General features: G+C 42.7%; 1 protein-coding gene across 1 annotated transcript; it reads right to left on the reverse strand.

Moving 5' to 3' along the window:
• Positions 1–942: 942 nt before the first annotated feature.
• LOC120064348 (insulin-like growth factor-binding protein 5) lies at positions 943–25,798 on the reverse strand. Its single transcript, XM_039014865.1, has 4 exons — positions 25,126–25,798; positions 5,373–5,596; positions 5,066–5,185; positions 943–4,887 (listed from the first exon to the last, which is right to left on the reverse strand). Exons 1-4 carry the CDS (start codon positions 25,457–25,459, stop codon positions 4,750–4,752), a joined length of 816 nt encoding a protein of 271 aa, XP_038870793.1. The 5' UTR covers positions 25,460–25,798; the 3' UTR covers positions 943–4,749.
• Between the last annotated feature and the right edge of the window lie 1,644 nt (positions 25,799–27,442).

Raw genomic sequence — 27,442 nt, forward strand, 5'->3', positions numbered from 1 at the left:
TATTTCTAGGCCTTAAAGCAGCAATCTTCAAATGCTACATCCTTTGTTGGACTTAATGATATATAACCATTGATTCTTGAAAAATATAAGCAGAGTTCAACTGTCATATCCCATCAGAATCCAAAATATAAGCTTGTTTTTTTCCAATGTTTGTCAACAACGTAAATGTAAACATATACTGTAAAGCCTCAAAACATGGTTAAAACTATTTGATATCATGGATGGTCAGTCCTTGCATCCGTACTGTAGCTCTGTCTACATTTCTCCACCCCCATCGCTCAGCTTTTTATCAAAACATTGGTGGGGATAACTTTTTCTTATTTTTTCAACTGTGGATTTCCCCTTTAAATATAGATTATATTCATCAACATTGGGTATATGTATGTTATGTGATGGGGTATTGTGCTTTGAGTCATTTCCATGACCAGGGCAAGTGTGACCAGTCCTCAGTCAAAAGTGATATCCCCATTGCAGTATACAAAAGCAAGACCACAATCATGCAGCTGCTATCATGGCCAGTGTCTGTAGATACAGCATGTCCTCATCATGTCTCATCATATCTGATCACCACACCCTTAGGCCCCATACACACTGCTCCTGGTAACAACATGGAAGTATTTTCATTGGTTCTAGCCGGCTTAATCTGGGGGCGTGTCGGCACAAGGAGTGAACTATTTGTATGGGCTCATTTGAATAGCTAGGATTACTCTGAGAACCTAAGTTGTTGTGGTGAGGTTTTTCAAACCTCCACTAACACACATACAGTACACTCCCTATATATCCCTCTTGTATGGCTGTACTGTATTTTTGGTATGTGACTATATGTTAGTGCCTTGGAATAGCCTACAAATTGTTTTGAGATAAACCATTTTTAGAAGTAGGTTTTGAGGTCTTGAGGCCACACTGCACATCACAAAAACACATCACTACTAAGTCTTTAAATGAATACATAACTTTATTTAAATAAATGCTTTATCATAACAAAAAAGACAAAGGTTAAAAGAGTACATAAATTACAAGTTGAATAAATATTACACAGTGATATTCACTTTAATAATTTGAGATTTTTTGTCTTTTTTATATTTGTTTCATGAAGAGTTCCAAATGCTGACCATTATCTTGTAACTATCCTCCGGCACCAATGGGTCTTTTTTCACAAGCCAGTTAACACCACATGTTATTAAGATAACCAATTGATTTTGTCTCATTTCATCCATAAAAACGTTATGCATTCAGAAAAAAAAGCTGTAGTTACTATTGTAGTATGAACTGTATGAGTCTATAACCAGGTTGGAGACTAGGAATCTGAAGAAGACACTTTAAAATTCAACCTCTCCAACACCTCAATCTAACGCCATACCACAAAGAAAATGTATCGAGAATTTGCACAATTCGCAGCTTGGTTGAATTGTGTCAATTTGTTGATTAGACCTCAAATGATTCAATGCCCTTATCCACATTTTCTTTGACCCAAGATAGCCTTGGCAAATCTTAATTTTGAAAATGCCCAGTTAGACTGCATCATTATGGCTGGCCAAGTACTTCAATAGGCTTCTGATGGATTGCTCTTAAAATGGAAGGTGAACATTGAAGCTGGAGAGGGAGTCAACATCTAAACATCAGCCGCTAGCTGCGTTCCTGTTCCTCAGATTCCCAGGTCTCCTTGTGTCTGTTCCTAACTGTATCTACTGTCATGCGATTGGTGACCCCTCCGTGAAGGGGTGGTGTGTGGCTAGGCCCTGAACACGACCCCTGTCCATGGTGCTCTGTCTCTTGCTTTCGCTCTCTCACTCTGTCATTCTTTCTCTCTCACTCTCTGTGTGCTAGAGTCCATGAGAACAGTTAGATCAAAGTGGGACAGTTGTGTGGTTGCTAATGTATGGTACTGTGTGTTATTATCCCCTTTTCCTTATTGGACGTTGGTGATGGAGGTCCCAGGCATGGGCCACATAAGCCCCTGTCAACGATTACCCAGAAGGCCTTGCAGAGGCCTGATTCTGAATCACAGTAAATGTTTAGCTTGTTTTGTTTCTATACACAAGCAACACTATTACAGGACATTGTCTGTCGGTATTAATATTGTAGTTGTTTTAACTTCTATACAGTAAGTGCAAGCTGCTTTCTTTCAAAGTGGACTGGGGTGGAGGTGGGGAAGGGTGCCAAGCTGCATTGGGTATAGGAGGACCTAGTGATTTGAGATTTTCCACAGGGGCTGAGTAGTTCACCTCCATGTAAGAAGGCATTTTGGATGTGAAGGGTAGCAGGGTATAGTGACTTTTTTCCCACTAATTCTGTCTCATAGTAAATGAGGGTATAAAGCTATAGGCCTGAACGTATTGACCCCATTGTTAGTTTTACAGCATCTCGTTGCCATTATGAGCCATGATAAACAAGAGTATCCTATCCATCACTGTATGTCCAAACGGATAATATTACGTAATGGTTGGTTCACAGACTCAACTGAGGCTGGAGTAAAAGCTCTTTAATTTGTTGTCTGCTGATGGCCTTTCCCCCTGCCTCCCACTCCCTGGCTAGAGTAACTATGACCACTTACGCTGTGGAATAGGATCTGATGGCTAGTAATGCCTTGTACATCTCTTCTCTGACTACTGGGAGAGAGAAGCAGCAGCAGTTTGCTAGTGCTAACTCGGAATTGTAATATCACTTGGCTTATATTTTCTGGCAATCGAATACATTGGCAGTCAACTTTGAAAGCAATGTTCTAGCTTATCAGTGCGTTTGAAAATAAGAGACAGAAGGGGTATTCTGGTCTGCCTTGCCCACAGAGAGGGATTAGCAACGGATTCATAATGTGATTGTGACACGATTACAAGGGCTATGTCACATCCTATAGAGTTACCCTTTGTCTGTACTACACCAAGAACTACTACTCTGGGGCCTCTCAGCATGAGCAGGGTTTCTGTAACTTAGACAGCTACCACGTTGCATTTGCATCACTATTCAAATGTGGATTTGCATGTAGGAAGGCACTGCGACTTGCACACAGACGGACATAAACTACTCTTTCAACTGACCCTGTAGGTAGTGTTCAACGATGCCCCCCTTCAGTGGAAGGAAAACTGCTCACCATTTCCAATGCAAGTAATGTTGTGTTGTGTTGAAAAACAAGTTGTCGAGAAGGAGGGAACAATTTTAGGGTGCGACATGCAAGCAAAGAGGGAAGGATATAGATGGGGTATAGCTTTTTTTTGACTGTCTCATATTCAAATAAGGATGATGTCATGGAACTATTCAAATTGTTTACAGGCTAAAATACACACGTCCTTTTCCAAGCACCAGTACATTGTAGTTGTTTGTTTAAAAAAAGAACATTCATTAATCTATAGGTAAAAGTAATACACCAAGGTTACACCGTAGCAGTGTTAGGGGACCACTTGGTTAAGGAACATGGCTCAAAAGTGGGCGGTTGTTACTTCACTGAAGGCAAAGAAAACAGTACAAACAAAACCATACAAGACTACACCCTCGAGCAACTGAGACACAAAGAGTAAACACCTAGCCTCACTGGTGAATGCAAGTCTACAAAATGCTTTTTTCCCCTCGTTCTCCCAATTTTTGTCCAGACTTTAGCAATAAAATGCATTACTGCTGTTAGTTATTGGGGGACTGCATGATTGTTCAGCCACATTCAATATTCTTTAAGTCCAGGTAGTTGGACCATTGGAGTCTTGCTGAGCACAGCTCTGATCAGATGAGAGAATGGGCACTTTGTGGCAGTATTCCCTTCACCAGTAGGGGCAGTGTTCTCCATTAAGTTCTGTGTTACCCTGCATGGCAGTGTCTGTTAACAATAGGCACAGTTGGCATATCAGGCTAGCTACAGAGTCAAAGAGTCACTTACATAGGTTTGTCTGTAATGAGCTGCTTATTATGTCAAACACTCTCCATTTTCCCAGATACATAGGTTTCATAGGCTAGTGGGAGAAATCCATCCTCAAGACTACTTCAAGCACCAGCAATAATGCTTGTTATGTTGTTGTTGTGACAAGACAAAAAGAGAAAGAAAAATGACATTCTTGTGTTAAAGGCTCACTCCCTCTCTCTCTCACACACACACTCAAACACACATACATGCACGCCCACACAAACTTAGTGAAGTTACACATATCCAAGCAGGTTCCCCTATTCATAAGTGCTGTGACAGAACCAAATACCCAAATAGAGTCAACTGTCTCAGAAAGACCCTATCACATGCTTCTTTTTTCTTTTTTGGAAAGCAACCAACCAAAAAAACAAATACCTCTGCCAATAGAAGGTCCAGCTATCTCCTCTGACACCTCAATAGCAATAGATGTGAAAGATCAAAACAGTCCTGTTTATAATCAGCATGCCTTATTTTCGTTTTTTCATCGCTTTTATGTTAGCTTTACATGATACAAAGTTTGGTGCTTACACCCCAGCTTCTATAAAAATATATCAACACAAGTATATATTTTCATGAATCATTAGTGTGGTTCCCAACTCTTAGTGGGGGAGGGGCCCGAGGGTCAAACAAGGGCTTAAAACCTCCTGGGTTCCGTCTACTAAGAGATGAGCACACAGTCACACAAAAAAAAAGAGATTTCAGGTGTCCTTTTTTCAAGCCTGTCCTTTAGTTCATTTGATGTTTTAATTTTTTTTGTATTGAAAATCTCAAAAAGTGACTGGAGGGCGGAGCAGACAGGCAGGAGGGAAAGGAGGAGGCAGGGCCCTGGGTCAGGTGATCGGGACGGGGTTGGAGCAGCCTATTCACTCATTGTTGATGCTGCTGCTCTCTAGATCCTTGCATTGGATGTCTCCCCCGCTGTAGTCTGTACCGGGCAGCTGCACGCCGTACTTGTCCACGCACCAGCAGATGCCCCGCTTCCTGCCGCGAGACGGTTTGCACTGTGGGAGCGATCAATGTGCAGCAACACAAGGGAGGGAAAGAGAGAATGAGCGAGAGAAAGACATTGTAAGAACAAATATTATTTTGGAGCCAATGTGGATCTGAAGAGGCACATCAGTATACAACTGGTCTATGTTAAACCATGAATAAGGATGATGACGGAGGGATAGTTCTCACCTGTTTGCGTTTGAAGAAGCCCTTTCTGTCACAGTTAGGGAGGTACAGGGACAGGGCCATGACACGGGATGTGTCCTTCATTCCCTGGATGATCCCATCCAGCTTCCTCCTGCAAGGACCCTGTGGAGGAACGATACAACTAACATTAGTTCCCAGTGCTAGCGCCATGGGTGGAACAAAATCCTGCACAGTCAGTTCTCTCTTCTAGGACCAGAGTTGAAGATGCACACTAGCAAGCATCAGCTTCAGCATAAGCACAATATTAGCGTTAGACCCCATCTTTCCTACTCTCCACTCTTGTACTTACAAACTCTGGCTCGTGCTTGTCAATGGGGAGTGGAGAGTAGTCCATGGGCCCAATGGAGCGCAGTTTGGCCTGCGCCCGCTTGCGGTCCTTGTCCTTGCGCATGGCCTGGATCTTCTTGCTGTTGATGACGTCCTGCTTGGGGAGGAGCGGCACTTTCGCAAGCTGCAGTTGGTCCTCCATTATTTCGGTTGTCAGGGTGTCCTCGTATTCCCGAGACTCATGATCTACACATGGAAAAAATATTTGTATCAATGTGTGTGTCATCAACATGAACTAAAACAGTGCATACTTGTCACATTACCCCCACCTAAAATGTTCAAACAGCTTTTCCTGCACAAACGAAAATATGGACTCCCAGATGCTTTTCCCAGAGTTTGGGCTACCAAATGTTTATTTTTCATTGTTTAAAAAGGAGGGGTCAGGATCAAGGATCAACAGCTGATAAACTACTGTACCTCCTCCACCACCTCATCAACTAATGGAGGTCAAAGGAAAGAAAGTAAACATGTCTGAACGCTGACCAAAAATTACAAAAGCTTATCTCAGTCACTTCTGTATCATGCTGGCTACATGCTTGACCTTGTCTCTAAGACATCTCTACAACAAGGTGTGTGGCATTTTGGGTGACACAATGGCTTATTTGGTTGATCATAAGCCATTTTGGCAATAAAATACTTCTCTGGCAATTCTTCCAGACTTTCACATCTCTCACAGATCAGATGTTGATGTCATGGTAACTGAGGATCCATGGCAACTGAAGCCTATGGCAGAGGTGGACACATCGTAGGCTGAATGTAAAGTATAACTTCATATCAAGAAACATAACATAATAATGTAAAATAGCCTGAAGCCAGGCAGAAAGACCAGTGCTCTCCCCCTACCCCATCCCACTCCCCAGGGGGCACTACAGTCCTAGAGGTACATTTGAAGTTCCCACCAGGCTAGAGATTTGGGGTCCTGATCCCTTATCCCCTCTCCTCCAGTCCCTCCTCTGGGCTCAGCCCCCATAAGCCAAGAGCCCTAGCCTGCATGAGGTTCTCTGAGGCCAAAGAGATGAGCGCTCCTCTCCCATCTTTGCTTAGTCTATCGTAAGCACACAAGGCACTGTTATGGGACTTTGCCAGGCCCCAACTGGTGGGCGGCCGCAGTGCCAGTAGATGACCGGGGATATATTTATCCAGCAAAGAAACCCACAGGTCATTGCAGCGGTGGCAATGAGGAGGGCTGGCCCAACCGGAGTAGTGGTTGAATGTGCAAAGTATTGTTGGGGAGAGACAACCGCAAGATATCGACAGACAGCTGAAGAGGGGGACCATAAAAAATTATTTAAACATAACCACGTTTTAATGTTATCTTAATTAAGTATAGGCTAGTGGTCTGGACTTAGTGCATGGCCACCTTGGGGAATAAAAAGAGAGGTATGTGACCACTGAGCGGTATATTCCAGAGAATTGATGTCTGAAGAGTCTGGACACAGCAGGGGTGTCTGGGAGGAGGTTAGTTGGGGGATGAAGGGAGGAGGGTGATTACCGGAATTGGGACCCTGGCTTCTGAACTGCCGTCCTCGCTTTGAAAGTAATCTCACAACTCATGACTTGGCAGGCGTCTCTGTGTTTGGATACGTCCTCGACTCTCCCTGCTCAGACCGCCAGGGCTATAAAACGCTATAAATAAGTATGTCAAATGAGCTTTCCTACGTGCTCGATGCCTGGATGCTGGGGGAAGAATCCTTCATTTGATCAGTATTCAAAGTACCACTGATGACAATGCTGCATATGTGTTTCAAGCCTTCATGAATGATTCTGTGATTTTGCAAACCATTTTCAGGGTTCCAACAAACCGGAGAACGTATCCCCCTTCCATTTTACAAATGCAACACACACTACATCATTGACCTACTTTACATGTGAGATCCAAAACATTTGAGTATCTTCCAGAAAGACTGCTCTGTCTCATGGTCCATGACATGTATTCACATTCAGCCTAATATGATTTGGGTGGAAAAATATTAGATTGAGAAATGTCAGCACATTGTCAGCACACTGACATCATTGCACTCCAATTACATTAGCAGTAGGATTTGTGAACAAGCTCATTAGCTCAAGTGAGGGATGAGAGTTTGTGTTACTTATGTGTATAAGCTTGTGAGGAAATATTGGACGTTATATATTGGATGTTCTATTGAAATATGGGATGGTAGAAGTTTGCTTCATATTTGATGGCGAAAATGAACATCCATCAACCGTTTAAATGTATATTATTATTATAACAAAATGTAGTGTTTATTTTAGTACATCATACTCCTTGCCCAGAGTATAAATAAATAAAGTGATGTTGTGCTTCCAATTCACAAGCTGTGCCTACAATTCAAAGACATGGAGACAGAATGTACCCATCTTTTGCCAACAATACCCAGAGTGTAGCCTGTTTGCAGACAATGGAGTCTCTCTCTCTCTCCCGCTGTCTTTTTCTCTCTCGCCCTCTCTGTTTCTAAACCACCAAATTTGTATTTTCTGAAGTGGGCTCTTCACTGCAGCGGCAAAAACTCAGTTTTTCCATGCTTAGGGTCCCCAGCTTGTAAAGGAGGCTTAGTAGGCCTGTGTTTAAGTACTGAAACACTGCCAGGACGCTGGCCTCCAGCCAAGACAGCACGGTCACATGCAGCCCCCTCCATTAAGTCCAGGCTGACAAGGTATTGGTATCTCTCCCCTTGTTCTCACTAAAGTTTTCATTAAGACAAGAGGAACGGAACAGGCAAAGGAGGTGCAACCGATACACCTCTGTTTAAAAATGTACATGTGTGCGGGGCAATTATGCTTCATCAAAATCCCAACCCACTGGGCACACACTGGTTGAATCAACATTGTTTCCACATCATTTCAATTAAATTACATTGAAACAATGTGGAATAGATGTTGAATTGACATTGAATTGACGTCTGTGCCCAGTGGGACGTTTCTCTCAGCCAGGAAGCCTAAGCGTGAACGATAAGCCACTCTTCTTTCAGTTCTTTTTCTCTCTCTCAGCTGGTCTTTATGAGTTCACAGTCATGCAACTTGGGGTGGAAAATGCACCAGAACAATGAGTTGCTCAAATTCTCATTGGCTCACACACCTTACACCACTGAGTGTACCCTAGTCCATGAACTAGCACAGAACACCCTCTGAAATTACACCTTTACAAGATCCTAGGTGTTGAGTAAAGGTGCTGCTAATCCGGGGGTCAGGGGGTATGCGATAGCATAGTGATAACGGAGCAGGATGTCCTCTGTCATCTTTTAGCCATGATACTGGCCAACCATGGGTCCCTCAGTCTGATTCTGATGCTTAATATTTCAAGGCTTCTGGACATATATCCATGGCCTGATATCCCTGCTGTTGTAGCATGGAGAAGGAGACATGGAAAAACATTGGACCATCATTGTAAATAAGAATTTGTTCTTAATTGACCTGCCTGGTAAATAAAATACAAATAAAATAAATGGAACATTGCACTTGAGTAATTATATTACAGGTAGGAATACATGATCCAGACCAAGAGCCTGTAGAGATCTAAACAAAATGTACAGTCATTGGAGCACATTGAATTCCACATCGAATGGCCTTACAAAATGCTTGCTCATTGGGGCACAACTGGAACACTGAATTGCCCTCCAACACAGCTGCAGTGTAAGAAGAACATGTTGATTTGTTATCAGTAGTCCCGTAACAACCTCAACTAAAATGTATGTGGAGATAGTGCCACTATACAGTGCATTCGGAAAGTTTTCAGACCCCTTCCCATTTTCCACATTTTGTTACGTTACAGCCTTATCCTAAAATGGATAAAATAAATGTTTATCCTCATTAATCTACATACAATACCCCATAATGACAAAGCGAAAACAGGTTTTTAGAAATGTTTCCACATAAAAACCATATTTACATAAGTATTCAGACCCTTTGCTATGAGACTCGATATTGAGCTCAGGTGCATCCTGTTTCCATTGACCATCCTTGAGATGTTTCTACAACTTAACTGGAGTCCACCTGTGATAAATTAAATTGATTGGACATGATTTGGAAAGGCACACGCCTGTCTATATAAGGTCCCACAGTTGACAGTGCATGTCAGAGCAAAAACCAAGCCATGAGGTCGAAGGAATTGTCCGTAGAGCTCCGAGACAGGACTGTGTCGGGGTACAGTAACAAAACATTTCTGCAGCATTGAAGGTCCCCAAGAACACAGTGGCCTCCATCATTCTTAAATGGAAGAAGAACCACCAAGACTCTTCCTAGAGCTGGCCACCTGGCCAAACTTAGCAATCGGGGGAGAAAAGCCTTGATCAGGGAGGTGACCAAGAACCCAAGTTCACTCTGACAGAGCTCCAGAGTTCCTCTGTGGAGATGTGAGAACCTTCCAGAAGGACAACCATCTCTGCAGCACTCCACCAATCAGGACATTATGGTAGAGTTGCCAGATGCAAGCCTCTCCTCAGTAAAAGGCACACGACAGTCCGCTTGGAGTTTGCCAAAAGGCACCTAAAGGACTCTTAGACCGTGAGAGACAAGATTCTCTGGTCTGATGAAACCAAGATAGAACTCTTTGGCCTGAATGCCAAGCATCACGTCTGGAGGAAACCTGGCACCATCCCTTCAGTGAAGCATGGTGGTGGCAGCATCATGCTGTGGGTATGTTTTTCAGCGGCAGGGACTGGGAGACTATTCAGGATCGAGGGAAAGATGAACGGAGCAAAGTACAGAGAGATCCTTTATGAAAACCTGCCCCAGAGCACTCAGACTGGGGTGAAAGTTACCTTCCAACAGGACAACGACCCTAAACACACAGCCAAGACAACACAGGAGTGGCTTCCGGACAAGTCTCTGAAAGTCCTGGAGTAGCCCAGCCAGAGCCTGGACTTGAACCCGATCAAACATCTCTGAAGAGACCTGAAAATAGCTGTGCAGTGACGCTCCCCATCCAACATGACAGAGCTTGAGAGGATCTGCAGAGAAGAATGGGAGAAACTCCCCAAATACAGGTGTGTCGAACTTGTAGCGTCTTACCCAAGAAGACTCGAGGCTGTAATAGCTGCCAAAGCTGCTTCAACCAAGTACTGAGTAAAGGGTCTGAAAACTTATTTTATATTTTTTATAAATTTGCAAACATTTCTAAAAACCTGTTTTTGCTTTGTCATTATCGGGTATTGTGTGAAGATTGATTTTAATCCATTTTTGAATAAGGCTGTAACGTAACAAAATGCGGAAAAGTGAAGGGGTCTGAATACTTTCCGAATGCACTGTAAGTGCTGGTGGATAGTCAAATCATATTCATGTAAAACTTATCCAGAATTACATTATTTCCATACAATTTATTGAAATTTTTAGATGGCTACTACCAGTCAAAGCAGATTTTGATTCCACCATTAATAGGAGATCTCTTCATTACATCTTCAAAACAAAGGATTCAGAGGGGAAATTTAGCAGGGTCTTCAGCGCTTTTCTTTCTGCTTGAAATAAAAATGCTGGACCTCATTATAAAAAGTGTAATCATATTCAGGTGGTATCATTATTAACACACCCTTTTGTACTGCTAAACGACAGCTTTGGTTGGACAAGGAGACCATGCTACTGCTTTGTTCAGTACAGTATGTTTGTTGTGCAGTATGCATTGTTGGTTCCTGTTTTGAACCTTGTATCTAGACGGTACAATTGCAGTCTCCTCTGGCACTGAATTCAAACTCAATCAGCAACTTACAGGAAATAACTTTTCCTAAGGTACAATGTACAACAAATATGTATAGTGCAAAAAAAAAAAAAAAAAAAGAGTTAAAAATAGCAGCAAATAGCTGCAGGAACAATTCAGGGATTGAAAATTAAAGGAACTCTTGTTCCGTAGGGATGAGAGTCCCTTCCAAGTAGGGCATAGGTATACTGACCCCACTCCCCCTCTCGCAACTGCTGCACCAAAGACATTTCTCCTTTGAGGTGTAATAAATTTTCGACTGCAGTTGAAATCACACTATCGCGATGCTACATGCCACTGCTCTCCTGTGCAAGCCTAATTTTGGTCTGAGGTCTCATTACACATCTAAGTTTTTTTTTTTTGACAAGCCACATGGACAGACGCTGCCTTTTTCTGGGTCAACCTTCACCACTACACAATTGCTGGGTGTGACATAATCCCCGGGGGCAGAGGCTGCTATTTTGGCTCGCCATGAACGTTCTCTGTCCACTGTCCAAAGCTCAACTTCAGACAATGAGGCCAGAGAGGAAGATGAAAATGACAAAATCCACATTTTGGAGCTGAAACTGGCACCAAAGTTGCAGACAAAAGATAAGGACCTCTATTGTTCTCGTTCTGCAAAGAAACTTGAGGCAGGCTTTTTTGTTGAGCTCATTACAGTGACATTCAACAAGTTAGGTTCTTCTGTGGGAAGTGATTAGTTGATTTGGAGCCCAATAACATCCTTATGCTGTCCTGGGTCGTGTCCATTAGGGAGAAATGTATTGAAACAGAGTGAAAAGAAAAATACTAAACAATAATTTTCGTTGTTTGTTGCAAAACTTTTGGTGTTCTCTACTGAGCACGACCCTGGAGTTGGAGCGGTAAATGGTGGCAGCGTTGGGGTTAACAGGGCCTACACAGTTTAGGTCAGATCACGCCGGTTTTAAAGCCAGCATGTGGATGTCACTACCTTTGGAGTCACATGTTTCTGATAGAGGAGACTACTATGTGAGCTGATTCTCTCCACAGCTGTTACCCACTAGCCTTCCAGGTGTAAGTGACAAATGCTAGACTGATTGCTATAAAACTTTATTGGAAGAAACCATTCAAGCATGCCAACTCCAAAGTAGGTTCTCTAGCTTTAATACTGTGCATGGGAACAATGCCATAGCTTGACCGTAGAGTATGTTTGCGTGTTCTTTTGGAGACCTTACATTAGCAATTGGTTTCCCATGATTAACACTTGCAATGGCACAGCATTCTAGAAAACCAGAACCTACACCAAAGAAGAATACATATTGTACGCCGAAGACGGCATGTCATTGATAAACTGTTTCACATCTGATGAGGTTGGTTATATTTAGCAATCAACAACATCCAGATCTGTGAGGAGGGGGATCATGGTGAGTGAGTTGTAAAATCCCTGTCAGCAATGGTCTTCTCCCTATGACCTAGCAATGTAACAATCAAACAGATGGGGCCATCTCTGAGTTAACTGAACTGTCCATAACGGATAGAGCCATTTGTGTGCAATGTCTACAGTAAGTGTTCAAGTAGACCATTTATAGTAGATAGGCAAACCAAGATGCCTAACATAAATGTGTATTGTCAGTGGACTCCGTTGAAGGAGACTGGCTTGTCTGATGTAAAATAAAATAAATAAAAATGAAAGGATGTTTTCTCGATTAGGGAATATAACAATGCAGTAGGGATGTGCAACGTCAACTAGCCCATACTGGCATTCTGCTGGTCCGTCTGATCAGTTCAGACGAGGAGAATTGGTGTGGAAATACTTGAAGTTGACCCTGCTACCGTAAAATATTTTCTTTACATGGCTGGGGCTGTATTTTATCTGTAAAAGACCAGGGATAAAGAAAACAGAATCGTCCCCCTGTCACGTTCCTGACCTGTTTTCTGTTAGTTTTGTATGTGTTAGTTGGTCAGGACGTGAGTTTGGGTGGGCAGTCTATGTTTTCTGTTTCTATGTTGGTTTAAAGGGTGACCTGATATGGCTCTCAATTAGAGGCAGGTGGTTTTCATTTCCTCTGATTGAGAGTCATATTAAGGTAGGTGTTTTCACACTGTTTGTTTGTGGGTGGTTGTTTCCTGTGTCAGTGTTTGTTGCACCATACGGGACTGTTTCGTTCGTTCATCGTTTTATGTAGTCATTTTTCCTGTTGTGCGTTCTTCGTGTTTTATGTAAGTTCGTATGTTCAGGTTTGTCTACATTCGTTTTGTTATTTTGTTTATTATCAAGTATAGTTCGTTTTTTCGTCTTGTTTGAATAAATATCATGTCATTTCACAACGCTGCAGTTTGGTTCAATCCTTGCTACTCCTCTTCGGATGAAGAGAAGGAGGAGGCACGTTACACCCCCTAGTTCTAGCCTTTAAACAACAGAGCCACAAATCACTTGACACATGGATTAAGTTGTCAAGCTAAGGGAGTAAACTTTATTTATAATAAAGGTTACATGGAGAAAATCGGACCTCTCTGAAATGAAAATGGATTACCCTCCCTTGAGCAAAATATATTTGACCTAAACCCTCCCTTAACGCTTGAACAAAAAAAAACAGGTAACCCTCCCCTATACCCAAAATAATAATTAAAATAGCAGAGAACATGTCTACCGTTTACCCTGGACAAGAGTAGGGGTGGAAAGATCTCCTTTATAACAAAGCAATGCATGAATCTATGATCTTATTTGCAGGTCCGAGAAAAAATAGCATTTTATCAAAATGTCATGCAATTCTACGTCATTTTACATATCAGCAGAATACCAGACAAATTACAGAAATTACAGGCTAAGAATATACAGAGAGATGGCCTATGTTTTCATCTGATCATATTAGTCCAATGCCATCAGTGTAGTGTGTCTTGTTTGCAACGAAACTGTCCCTGTTTCATTAGGAATCTGAGCATGGTACTTTCAAAGGTTAGGCCTACCTTTCCACCCCAGACAGAGTAGGCCTACCATCTGCTGGCTACTCTTCTTTCGTGGCTTAACCCAACGAGATAACAAGTGTTTCCCTAAAAGCTGTCTGGGTTTAAACATCTTCTATTGTACAGAAAGTGAATAGCTTAATCAATTGATAGTGACAGAATTAGATTACTTCCCAAGCAAACTCTATTTATTGTCTCCTCGGCCATAAAAGGTTGTAGCTCAGCCTCAATGTCAAAGCAACAAAACAATGAGAGTCACCTCTTTCCCACAGATTTTACAGCTTGTTTCTAGCATAAAGGATCACGGACCAAAGCGCTGTTATAGATCACGTTATATAATCGAATCTGTCTCATTTTCTTCTGAATCTTAAGCTAACAAGGGGTAGGCCTTTGCTTTTTGCCATTTTCTTTAATTAAAGGTAGGACTATGGCATACACTCTCATACCCCCTTAATTCAAGTCTTGGTTTTAATTTAACAGCCCTTCACTGACACGAACGTAGGCTAAAGAGTGCATGGTGGTCAGAGGAATTGACCAACAAATCTATGGATATACCAGCCTATAGCAACATTTTCTAAAATAGGAAGAAATAGGCTCCAACACAAAGCCCTCTTGTTGTTAGTAAAGTCTAATTAAAATGAAGACCGTTTAACTGAATTATGCCTACTCCAATGTGTCTACTTTCAGTACCATGGGCTGTCCATTTCCGATTGATTGTGTCACAGCTGATGTTTCGAGTTTCAGCACCACAATGTAAATTACTCGAATCTGGCTTATTGTGAGGTCAATAACTCTGGTAAATACATCATGGCAACAAACATGTTGTTGTTAATAAAATCTATTATAGTAGTAGCAAGCTATCTGTAACGGTGTTCCTCCTCCTCTTCATACGAAGAGGAGGAGTAGTGATTCGACCAAGGCGCAGCGTTGTGATATGACATGATATTTATTTAAACAAGATGAAAACAAACTATACTTGACTAACTAACAAAACAGTTTTAAACTATCTAGAGGAGTAAAACAAGGTTGTCCACTATCGGCATATCTATTTATTATTGCCATCGAAATGTTAGCTGTTAAAATTAGATCAAACATTAATATTAATGGATTAGAAATCCGTGGCTTAAAAACTAAGGTGTCATTGTACGCTGATGATTCATGTTTTCTTTTAAAACCACAACTAGAGTCTCTCCACGGCCTCATAGAGGATCTAGATACCTTTGCTATCCTCTCTGGATTAAAACCAAATTATGATAAATGTACCATATTACGTATTGGATCACTAAAAAATACACATTTTATATTGCCATGTAGTTTACCAATTAAATGGTCTGACGGAGATGTGGACATACTCGGTATAAAAATCCCAAAAGAAAGAAATGATCTCACTCCAATAAATTTTTATAGAAAGTTAGCAAAAATAGATAAGATCTTGCTACCATGGAAAGGAAAATACTTGTCTATTTGTGGAAAAATCACCCTGATTAACTCTTTAGTCATATCACAGTTTACCTATTTGCTTATGGTTTTGCCTACACCTAGTGACCTGCTTTTTAAATTATATGAACAAAAAATATTCCATTTTATTTGGAACGGCAAGCCAGATAAAATTAAAAGGGCCTATTTATATAACGAATATGAATTCGGAGGGCAGAAATTATTAAATATTAAAGCATTAGACCTCTCACTAAAGGCATCAGTCATACAAAAGTTATACTTAAATCCAAACTGGTTCTCTAGTAAATTGGTACGAATGTCTCATCCTATGTTCAAGAAGGGCCTTTTTCCCTTTATTCAGATTACACCTGCTCACTTTCGGTTGTTTGAAAAGGAAATAATCTCCAAAATATCCTTATTTTTTAAACAAGCCTTAGAAAGTTGGTTGCAATTTCAGTTTAATCCACCTGAAAGGACGGAACAAATAGTACAACAAATATTGTGGTTAAATTCAAATATAGTAATTGATAAAAAAACTGTATTTATCGAAGAAATGTTTAAAAAAGGTATAATTTTTGTGAATGATATCATAAATAGGACTGGTGGAGTTATGTCACACATGCAGCTAACACAGACATATGGAAATGTCTGCTCTACCCAAAATTACAACCAATTAATTGCAGCATTACCACAAAAATGGAAGAGGCAAGTAGAAGGGGAAAAAAGTAAGGAACTTGTATGTCGGCCCTGTATTAAAGAACATAAATGGTTAAAGAAAAGTGTGATAAATAAAAACATATACCAATTTCATTTAAGGACCAAAAAACTGACAGCTGTGCCATATAAATTGCAAAATAGTTGGGAAGAGATTTTCGATGTACCCATTCCATGGCACATGGTTTATGAATTGATACGCAAAACAACGCCGGATTCAAAACTTCGAATTTTTCAATTTAAATTACTGTACAAAATTCTTGCAACTAATAGAATGTTATATATATGGGGTATACAATCTTCCCAGCTCTGCAGATTCTGTTGTGAGGAGGCAGAGTCATTAGATCATTTATTTTGGTATTGTCCATATGTAGCTCGTTTTTGGTCACAGGTCCAGGAATGGCTGAAGAATTGCAACATTTGCCTAGAACTAACGCTACAGATAGCAATACTGGGGGATTTGAAAAGCCATAGTCAATCAATCAATAATATAATAATTATTTTAGCAAAAATGTTTATTTTTAATTTACAATCTGTAGAAGCTATGAGAATAGGAAGGTTCAAATCTTTTGTGAAGCATCACAGCACAGTTGAAAAATATATGGCAAATAAAAATCCGAAATGGATGATGTTGGAAGATAGATGGGAAGGGTTGAGTGGAACTGAAGGGTGGGACTAATAACAAGATAAACAATGTAGGGCATACGGGATCTGTGAAATGTGTATAGGTGCGGAGCTTTTGTGAAATAGCACAGTTACAAGTGGAAATAAAATTGGATGGACAACAGAAATAGAGGAAGGACTAAGAACAAACAAGAGAGAACTATTATAAAGTAGTCTGTGTCTGTAAAATAGGTATAAGATGTATAAATTGAAGGTAAAAGCAGAAGTGTTTATTAGTTTACTCCAATTGGGGGAGCGGTGGTAGGGTTGCGGGGAATAATAATAAAGGTATATTCTTTAAAAAAGTATGTATGTCTATATAGGTATGTGTATGTATATATGTATATATGTATGCATGCGTGTATGGATATATATATTTACCCAAAAAAATATGGGGGATTGGAAATGATGCAGACAATTACATTGGAAGCAACATTCTTTCCGCAATATTAAGCTGATCCACCCCAAAAAAAAATAAAAAAAAAATAACAAAACAATAAACGATGTAGACTGACCTGAACGTAAGAACTTACATGTAACACGAAGAACGCACGAACCGGGAAAACAGACTACACAAAAACCGAACGAACAAACATACCGAAAACAGTCCCGTGTGGCGCAACATACACAGACACGGAAGACAATCACCCACAAACTAACAGTGTACAACAGCCTACCTATATATGATTCTCAATCAGAGGAAATGAATAACACCTGTCCCTGATTGAGAACCATATAAGGCTAATTAACCAACACACTCCCACATAGAACAAACAACAGACTGCCCATCCCAACTCACGCCCTGACCAACTAAACACATACAAAACAAGAGAAAACAGGTCAGGAACGTGACATAACCCCCCCCTTAAGGTGCGAACTCCGGGCGCACCAGCACAAAGTCTAGGGGAGGGTCTGGGTGGGCATCTGACCACGGTGGTGGCTCAGGCTCTGGGCGAGGTCCCCACCCCACCATAGTCAATCCCAGCTTCCGTATTCCCCTCTGAATGACCACCCTCCTATTCCACCCACTTAATTTAAAGGGTACCGTTGAGATAAGGGGCAGCACCGGGATAAGGTAGCTCAGGACAGAGAGATAGCTCAGGACAGAGAGGTAGGTCAGGATAGAGAGATAGCTCAGGATAGAGGGGCAACTCCGGACTGAAGGGCAGCTCCGGACAGAGAGACAGCTCTGGACTGAGGGGCAGTTCAGGATTAATGGCAGCTCTGGGCTGAGGGTTAGCTCATGGCTGGCTGACGGCTCTGGACGCTCATGGCTGGCTGACGGCTCTGGACGCTCATGGCTGGCTGACGGCTCTGGACGCTCATGGCTGGCTGACGGCTCTGGCAGATCCTGTCTGGTTGGCGGCTCTGGCAGATCCTGTCTGGTTGGCGGCTCTGGCAGATCCTGTCTGGTTGGCGGCTCTGGCAGATCCTGTCTGGTTGGCGGCTCTGGCAGATTCTGTCTGGTTGGCGGCTCTGGCAGATCCTGTCTGGTTGGCGGCTCTGGCAGATCCTGACTGACGAATGGCTCTAGCGGCTCCTGACTGACTAACGGCTCTGACGGCTCGGGACAGACGGGCGGCTCTAATGGCTCGGGACAGACGGATGGCTCAGACGGCGCTGGGGAGACGGATGGCTCAGACGGCGCTGGGGAGACGGATGGCTCAGATGGCGCTGCGGAGACGGATGGCTCAGATGGCGCTGCGGAGACGGATGGCTCTGGCTGATCCTGTCTGGCGGAAGGCTTTGGCTGCTCCTGTCTGGCGGAAGGCTCTAGCGGCTCCTGTCTGGCGGAAGGCTCTAGCGGCTCCTGTCTGGCGGAAGGCTCTGTAGGCTCATGGCAGACGGGCGGCTTTGCAGGCTCATGGCAGACGGGCGGCTTTGAAGGCTCAATACAGACGGGCAGTTCATGCGGCGCTTGGCAGACGGACAGTTCAGGCGCCGTTGGGCAGACGGCAGACTCTGGCCGGCTGAGACGCACTGTAGGCCTGGTACGTGGTGCCGGAACTGGAGGCACCGGACTAAGGACACGCACCTTCAGGCTAGTGCGGGGAGCAGGGACAGGGCACACTGGATTCTCAAAACGCACTATGGACATGGTGCGTGGTACCGGCACTGGTGGTACCGGGCTAAGGGCACGCACCTCAGGGCGAGTGCGGGGAGAAGGAACAGTGCGTACAGGGCTCTGGAGACGCACAGGTGGCTTAGTGCGTGGTGCCGGAACTGGAGGCACTGAGCTGGAGACACGCACCATAGGAAAAGTGCGTGGAGGAGGAACAGGGCTCTGAAAACGCACTGGAAGCCTGGTGCGTGGTGTAGGCACTGGTGGTACTGGGCTGGGGCGGGAAGGTAGCGCCGGAAATACCGGACCGTGCAAGCGTACTGGCTCCCTTGAGCATTGAGCCTGCCCAACCTTACCTGGTTGAATGCTCCCCGTCGCCCGACCAGTGCGGGGAGGTGGAATAACCCGCACCGGGCTATGTAGGCGAACCGGGGACACCATGCGTAAGGCTGGTGCCATGTATGCCGGCCCGAGGAGACGTACTGGTGGCCAGATATGTAGGGCCGGCTTCATGACATCCGGCTCAACGCTCAATCTAGCCCTACCAGTGCGGGGAGGTGGAATAACCCGCACCGGGCTATGCACACGTACAGGAGACACCGTGCGCTCTACTGCGTAACACGGTGTCTGCCCGTACTCCCGCCCTCCACGGTTAGCCTGGGAAGTGGGCGCAGGTCTCCTACCTGCCCTTGGCCCACTACCTCTTAGCCCCCCCCCCAATACATTTTTGGGGTTTCTTCACGGGCTTCCGTGCTAGCCGCGTACCTTCATAAATCCGGTCTCGAGCTTGATTCTCCGGCCTCCAGCCTTGCTTCCTTGCTGCCTCCTCATATCGCCTCCTCTCAGCTTTAGCTGCCTCCAGCTCCTCTTTGGGGCGGCGATATTCTCCTGGCTGCGCCCAGGGTCCTTTGCCTTCTAGGTCTTCCTCCCATGTCCATTTCTCCAAATAATTCAGCCTCTCCTGTTGCGTGTACCACTGCTCGAACTCACGCTGCTTGGTTCTGGTTCGGTGGGTGGTTCTGTAACGGTGTTCCTCCTCCTCTTCATACGAAGAGGAGGAGTAGTGATTCGACCAAGGCGCAGCGTTGTGATATGACATGATATTTATTTAAACAAGACGAAAACAAACTATACTTGACTAACTAACAAAACAATAAACGATGTAGACTGACCTGAACGTAAGAACTTACATGTAACACGAAGAACGCACGAACCGGGAAAACAGACTACACAAAAACCGAACGAACAAACATACCGAAAACAGTCCCGTGTGGCGCAACATACACAGACACGGAAGACAATCACCCACAAACTAACATTGTAAAACAGCCTACCTATATATGATTCTCAATCAGAGGAAATGAATAACACCTGTCCCTGATTGAGAACCATATAAGGCTAATTAACCAACACACTCCCACATAGAACAAACAACAGACTGCCCATCCCAACTCACGCCCTGACCAACTAAACACATACAAAACAAGAGAAAACAGGTCAGGAACGTGACACTATCAAAGTTGCACTCCGGTCCTCCTCATCTTCGTGCTCTCCTTCTAAAACTGAACCGAACATAGGCTATAGGCTAGTCTGAGTACAAGATAGTGAATTTTTTAGACTAGGCCTAATCAAAAAAAGTATAATCTGAGGAAGCTTTTGACTCTCCTCCTGAACTGCCACATAGGCCTACACAGCACAGTTAGGTAGCACACAAAAACGTATTTGATCAGCTAGAGCAGAGCAGGCTGGGGCTCATGGTTGGACTATCCACTGCAATGTGTCATGCACCCTAGTTTAATTTACACCATCCCGCTATCTTCGAAATATAACTTTGCTATGTGCTTCTCCAAGCATGCACTTCGTAGCTTATAGCCTATAGGCTATGGATCATTTGATTGAGACTAGAGGTCGACTGATTATGATTTTTCAACGCCGATACCGATTATTGGAGGACAAAAAAAGCCGATACGGATTAATTGGCCGATAATTTCTTTTATATATTTATATATATATATCATACACACACACACACATGTGTAATAATGACAATTGCAACAATACTGAATGAACAATGAACACTTTTATTTTAACTTAATATAATACATAAATAAAATCAATTTAGTCTCAAATAACATGAGAACATATGTTAAAACGAACCACCAGCTTTCATGGGTCTTCAATATTCCCAGTTAAGAAGTTTTAGGTTGTAGTGCAGAAAGCAGAGCTTGTCTGCATTGTCCCCTGTCAGTCTGCTCCTCCGCGAAACACAGACCTTATTTGAAGTAGATCAAGACATTCTCTATGGAAGACATGAACGGTAAAATAACGAAGGAACCCCTTTCAAGTTCAGCCGCAAGTTATTACAGAAATTATAACGCGTCGACTATTTCTCTCTAAACCATATACCTTTGACTAATCCGGAAACTATCACCTCAAAAACAAAACGTTTATTCCGTTCCGTATTTTATCTAACGGGTGGCATCCATGAGTCTAAATATTCCTGTTACATTGCACAACCTTCAATGTTATTTCATAATTACGTAAAATTCTGGCAAATTAGTTCGCAAAGAGCCAGGCGGCCCAAACTGTTGCATATACCCTGACTCTGCGTGCAATGAACGCAAGAGAAATAACACAATTTCACCTGGTTAATATTGCCTGCTAACCTGGATTTCTTTTAGCTAAATATGCAGGTTTAAAAATATATACTTGTGTATTGATTTTAAGAAAGGCATTGATGTTTATGGTTAAGTACACATTGGAGCAATGACAGTCATTGATTGATTGTTTTTTATAAGATAAGTTTAATGCTAGCCAGCAAATTACCTTAGCTTACTGCATTCGCGGCACAGGCAGGCTCCTCGTGGAGTGCAATGTAATCAGGTAATCAGAGCATTGGACTAGTTAACTGTAAGGTTGCAAGATTGTATCCCCCGAGCTGACAAGGTTAAAAATCTGTCGTTCTGCCTCGTCATTGAAAATAAGAATGTGTTCTTAACTGACTGAAAAAATAAAATAAAAAAAATTGTCAAATCGGCGCCCCCAAAAATACCGATTTCCGATTGTTATGAAAACTTGAACTCGGCCCCGATTAATCGGCCATTACGATTAATCGGTCGACCTCTAATTGAGACTACACTAAATATCCTATAGGCACACTTGATATTGCGCGCCCAGCGGAGAATCAGAGATGAGGTCCGGCATTCGGACACACAACAATATATAGCCTAATAAACAACTAATTCTAAAACACTGAGAAATATTTACATTTCATCCACTACAAATTACATGACCCACCCTTGGACTAGATTGAAAAAATGCTAAAACCTCCCCTTGACAGAAATGTTAAAACCATGACCCTCCCCCATTTTCCTCCAGGTAACCGTTCTGTAAATTTCGATCCATCCCTAACACCACAGTTGGGGTGCAAGCATTTGTTTTGTGCCATAGTCATTGTAAATTGTCTTAACAAGGACAGGTGACCAACAACTGGCTTCTTCGCATTGGCTTGTGATTGCACTAAAACGTGTAAATGTACCACCAAGCCAACCAAAAAATCTTGGAGCACAAACACAAACCCCAAACTCAACATTTTCAGTTCTTTTGGGCTTTGGCAGAAGCTGCATTTGTGTTGATGCTGTGCTTATAAAGCACCACGTGCTTGTTCATGTGTAAGTCAAGCTTTCTAGATTTATACGCTCTCTTTAATCATCTTCTTGTTTCTTGGCAAAGAGCAATCTGTTCAAACATAAGGCTCTTTCACAAGCTCAGAGAGCAAGGGGCCTTCTGCCATGGAGTCATATCTGTTGGCAGGCGTTCCAGGATCCTATTCTTCTGGGCTAACACAGTGCACTGAGAGGCCAGCAACACAAACCAGCCTCCTATGCCCAGCCATCAGAGCTAAGCACCATTTCCTTGGAACACAACTCAACAGTCAACAAAAGAGGGTGACACCAGACTTATGCAGAGATGAGAAAGAGACAACAGAGTCGTGTGTAGTTTGGCAACATTGTATTACAGTGTTATACCCATGTCATGCCAATACATTTGTGACAGAGAAATATATAGATAATTCAATGTCATTCTCTCTCTTCAAGAAACATATCCTGATCTGGCAGTCCCACTTTTAACAAACTACAACTTATGAAGACCTTACATATGCTATATATAGCCTTTATAATATGTAGATTGTTTAAAGTGGGTCCACTTTTCTTGCTAGGATGCTGTAGAATTGCATGAATGCAGCCGAGAGATGGAAGCTATTGGGTCCCCTGAGGATCTGTCTTTGGACACTTGACCTGCCCTCTCTCTGTCTGCCTTGCTCAGCTGGTCAGAGCAGGTTGAAACCCTACCCAGCAGGAAACCAAAGGCTTGTGTCTAATTCCAATCGTAGCCCTTGATAGACAGCCCTTCAGAGAAGAGCAGCCGGAGGCATTCTGCTGAATCACTGTGCTGTGCTTGAGCGCCCACACTGCCTAACCAGGGGCAGGAAAACGGACGCACTCCGGTTACCACCCAGTGCCAAAGGAGAAGTCAGTGTTCACACACATACACAAATGCACGCACAAACGCCTGCACACACACACCCACCCACAGGCTTCACACAGAGTGCGTGTTGGAATTCAATCTCCTAGATCAGAGTGACACTTATAGCTAGACAAAAGTACTTGGGTTTATTTCAGTTATAGCTGCAAGTATTCGTTGGATGTTATGTATAGCCTTGCTGCCATTACTACAGACAATGGTGACCTCTTGAATGGGCTGAATTCCATTCTAATGTTGTTTAATGCATGTCATCCAAGGGAGGAGGGTGTATCCAAAGCCCAAATAGCCTGAGTCTTTCAACCTGGCCAACCGAACAAAAAACCAATAGCATTCATCAAATTTACCTTGTCACCAAAACTTGTATGTAGCCTAATATAGTTTGCCAACAACTGAAAATCAAAATCTTGAATCATCTAATAACATGTGTCCGTGCACACACACATTGAAGAATTACAAGTGCGCACAGACCACACACACACACACACACACACACACCACACACACACACACACACACATCATCAGATGTAATATTTGAGCAGTAATCCGACTCAACACCACCCACAGGGACTAAACCTAAATTCAGCTTTCAAAAGATCTGTAGCCTCGAGCAGAGCCCTCTTCAGTCAATTAGGCTACAATAAGAAGAACCGGATATTATATGTTGGAAAATATAGATTTTCTTCATGGGTGGCAATTGTGTTTGTGAGAAATGCAAGTGTCTAACACAGTGAAAAGGGATATAACTAATTTCCAGAGAAAAAAAGAATAGCAGCAATTAGTATTACCACATACAATATGTTCTCACGTGAGAAAGAGAGCACAAGAATGGATGTCCAGGCAGGCACTGCGACAAGGGAGGGACACAGCCATGTAGACAAGCATGCAGAAGAACGCTTTAAGTCAGTCTACCATACTGTATTCATAACAAACTCCATACAGGGACTGCAAATTAGAGCAGGGATTCCCAAACTCTGTCCTGGCTGTGCTGCTCTCTAACTCAGGGTTTCCCAAAGTTAATAATCCTGCAGCAACAGGACATGTGAATTATTATGTGGATTAAAAGTAATGGACATTTTTGTAGGGGTTGATACATTTTTCGTAAGGGAAAATCAATTCTGAAATTTCAAAGACGAAATTACAAACTTCAGAAGCCGTTTTAAACCTCAAATACACTACAAGCTTTACATGTCCTGCAATGCAGGACAGTCCTCCTGCAACGGGGTGATCAAATTAAGATCCTACATCTGTATGCTATAGCACATGTATTCTGTGCATGTGCTGTTATTGTGGCATGTGATGAATCCGACTGTGTGCAATTTAATAACGACCCAGATTCACAATTAAGCCTGCCGCAATCTCTGACAAATCGGACCGTTTGCTCATAGGAGCTACTCATGCATGCTATGCAGTTATTTCAAATGTGGATTCCAAAACGTCAGTGTGCTAATGGAATTGCTGACAATAGCATTACTTTACAAAACTGAAACATCATTAAAGCTCGTTTGCGAGGTTTTTAGCGAGGGGTCATGGAAGCACAAATGAAAAGTGCTGCTAAAAACGAACCAAAAACGTCTATAATGCAGTTTACCGGGGCCGGTATAGCTGGAACTGAATTTCAACTCTGTATTTTACACAGCCCCCTTGGATCCCCTAAGCACACGCATTCATTGCGCCGTCTTACCTATGGGTGGATGGAGGGGTTTGTATCCTTTCTCGTTTGTGCACACTCCCCTGCCATGGAGAAGCGCGTGAAGTGGCTTCTCTTCTCCATTTCGCGGCAAGCAGCGCAAGCCATGGGTGCATGTTCCGGTGTAAACGCCGCACGCCTGACCTTCCGATAAGGCGCAGGTTAGGCAGCAACCGCAGCCCGGCTCCTTCACGAGTTGACAACCGACGGGGACTGGGGGGCACATAGAGAGCGCCTTCTGGTCGCACGGCTCGCAGGGCACATATGAGCCCAAGCACCCAGATAGCCCCAGGACAAATGTCACCAGTAGACAAAAACTGAGAAACATATTCGTCTCGCAATTGTTAAACCTCAAATGTGAAACGAATTGACCGACAATGCCCGTGGGTTAAATGATCCGATTTATAAAGCAAAAAAACTGTCCGCATATGTATAGTCTTTTCAGCACTCCAGTTTAAATAAACTGAAAAAAATATTTTTTGTATTTACAAATAAAAAGTATTCACAGAACAAGTCAAAATCTAATGAAAAGACTACACTTCGGGATGCAATGTTTTTCTTAATTGACAGAATTGATGTCCTCTCTCGGTGCAATGCAATTCTTTGTACAAAACCTGGACCTTCCCCCCTTTGAAACCGATTCCAATACTTTCCCCTCCAGAGAAGTTTCTTGAGCAGACTGATCAACTTCAGGCCAGGCTTGCCTTTTTAAAATCAGCCAAACCCCTAACTATGAATACGCCTAACAGCATGGAAGGGAGGCGCACTTGTTCCAGGTCTTGGCAAGTGGCCAACCTTTTTACAGCAATAGGATCAGTCTTTCACGCCGAAGGCTGAAGTGATGCCAAGTGCGAGGAGCAACACAAGAAACCAACGCAACCTTAATCAAAACATATATATTTTTAAGCACTTCATCTGGAGGCATAATTAGAATCCACGGTTACTGAATACGTGCTTTTGCTAATCGAGCACACACTTCTTTCTTACCCCTAAATGTTTTCCACCCCGTCTCAAGCGGTGCACATCGATTGACTTAAAGAAAAGAAGCTTACGCACGAAGCTACGAGCAAAACGAATGGAAAAACAGTTTTCTTAAATCATAGTTGCATTACAGACAGAATTAGTAAAATGCATGATCATGACAGAATACACCACTGTGCTGCATCAACTACAGTACTTTGGCTACAATCGGGGTGAGAAGCAGTATGAGCTGACATATACCCATCAATGTCATTGTGTGTGTATTGACTGCTGCTTCTTTCTTAGCCAGGTCTCCCTTGCAAAAGAGATGAAGTGTCACAATGGGTCATTTTCCTGGTTATGGGTCATTTTCCTGGTTAAATAAAAGGTTAAATACAACATATATAAAAAAAGAATGCTACATTCTGCATAAACGAAGTATGTGAATAGGCCTTTACTATAATGAAAATACATGCACTGTATTTTTTGTAGGCTACTGTAAGCATTATCAGGCACAATATCGAACTTGGTATAGAGAGTGGACGGGTAATGAAATCAGTGTTTATTGTCATAGCTAATCAACATTACATTTCCCAAATATGTTGTATAAATGTGTTAAATCACAGTCAAATCATGCTGTTGTAAAAAAAAAAAAAATTATGATTAGACCCAGTAGATCTTGACCAATATATGGCAACAATCAGGCAATGCTTGAAGACTCTGTCTAAGATGATCTCTGTTTTGTATTTAGATAACGCTGGCTGTGGATGCCTATTTCACTCTAAAAATAGGCATACTTTAAAGCCTGCACCTGTTCTCTCCATTGGACACCATTTCTGATACAAAGGTAGCCAACTGACTGATTTAAATACATGCACGCCTCTGTGTGTGTGTGCGTGGGTGTGCGCGCGGTTTGTCTGCGTGTTACTCTCTGAGGGAGTAGAATATAGTGGCTCAGACCCTGATGCGTAATAGCCTGACATCTTCAATTCAACATGGGACCATCATTTGTTGTTCTCCTTTCACAGACTCTGGCTAAGTGAAGACTGCTATCTTTTTCTGAATTTGAAAACATTCTATCTCATTCAATTGTTCATCTCCAGTTAGTGGGAGATTCTTACTGCAGCCTTGATTTAGCTCAGGCAGTTTGACAGTTGACCACTAGAAGGAGCTGTTACCAATGACAAGAGCTCACTATGGGAGTTCCCACAAATAATCAACCATTAACTTCATCGTTGAAAGTTCACGACCACTGTGTGCAAGGCTGACAATAAAATGCTAGGGAATATGAAGGTAGCCACAGGCTGCTCCTTGAATGTTGGCTTCTGTATGCAGTGTATACGTTAATGTA

The sequence above is a fragment of the Salvelinus namaycush genome, chromosome 19, assembly GCF_016432855.1.
Source record: "Salvelinus namaycush isolate Seneca chromosome 19, SaNama_1.0, whole genome shotgun sequence".
Classification (NCBI taxonomy): domain Eukaryota; kingdom Metazoa; phylum Chordata; class Actinopteri; order Salmoniformes; family Salmonidae; genus Salvelinus; species Salvelinus namaycush.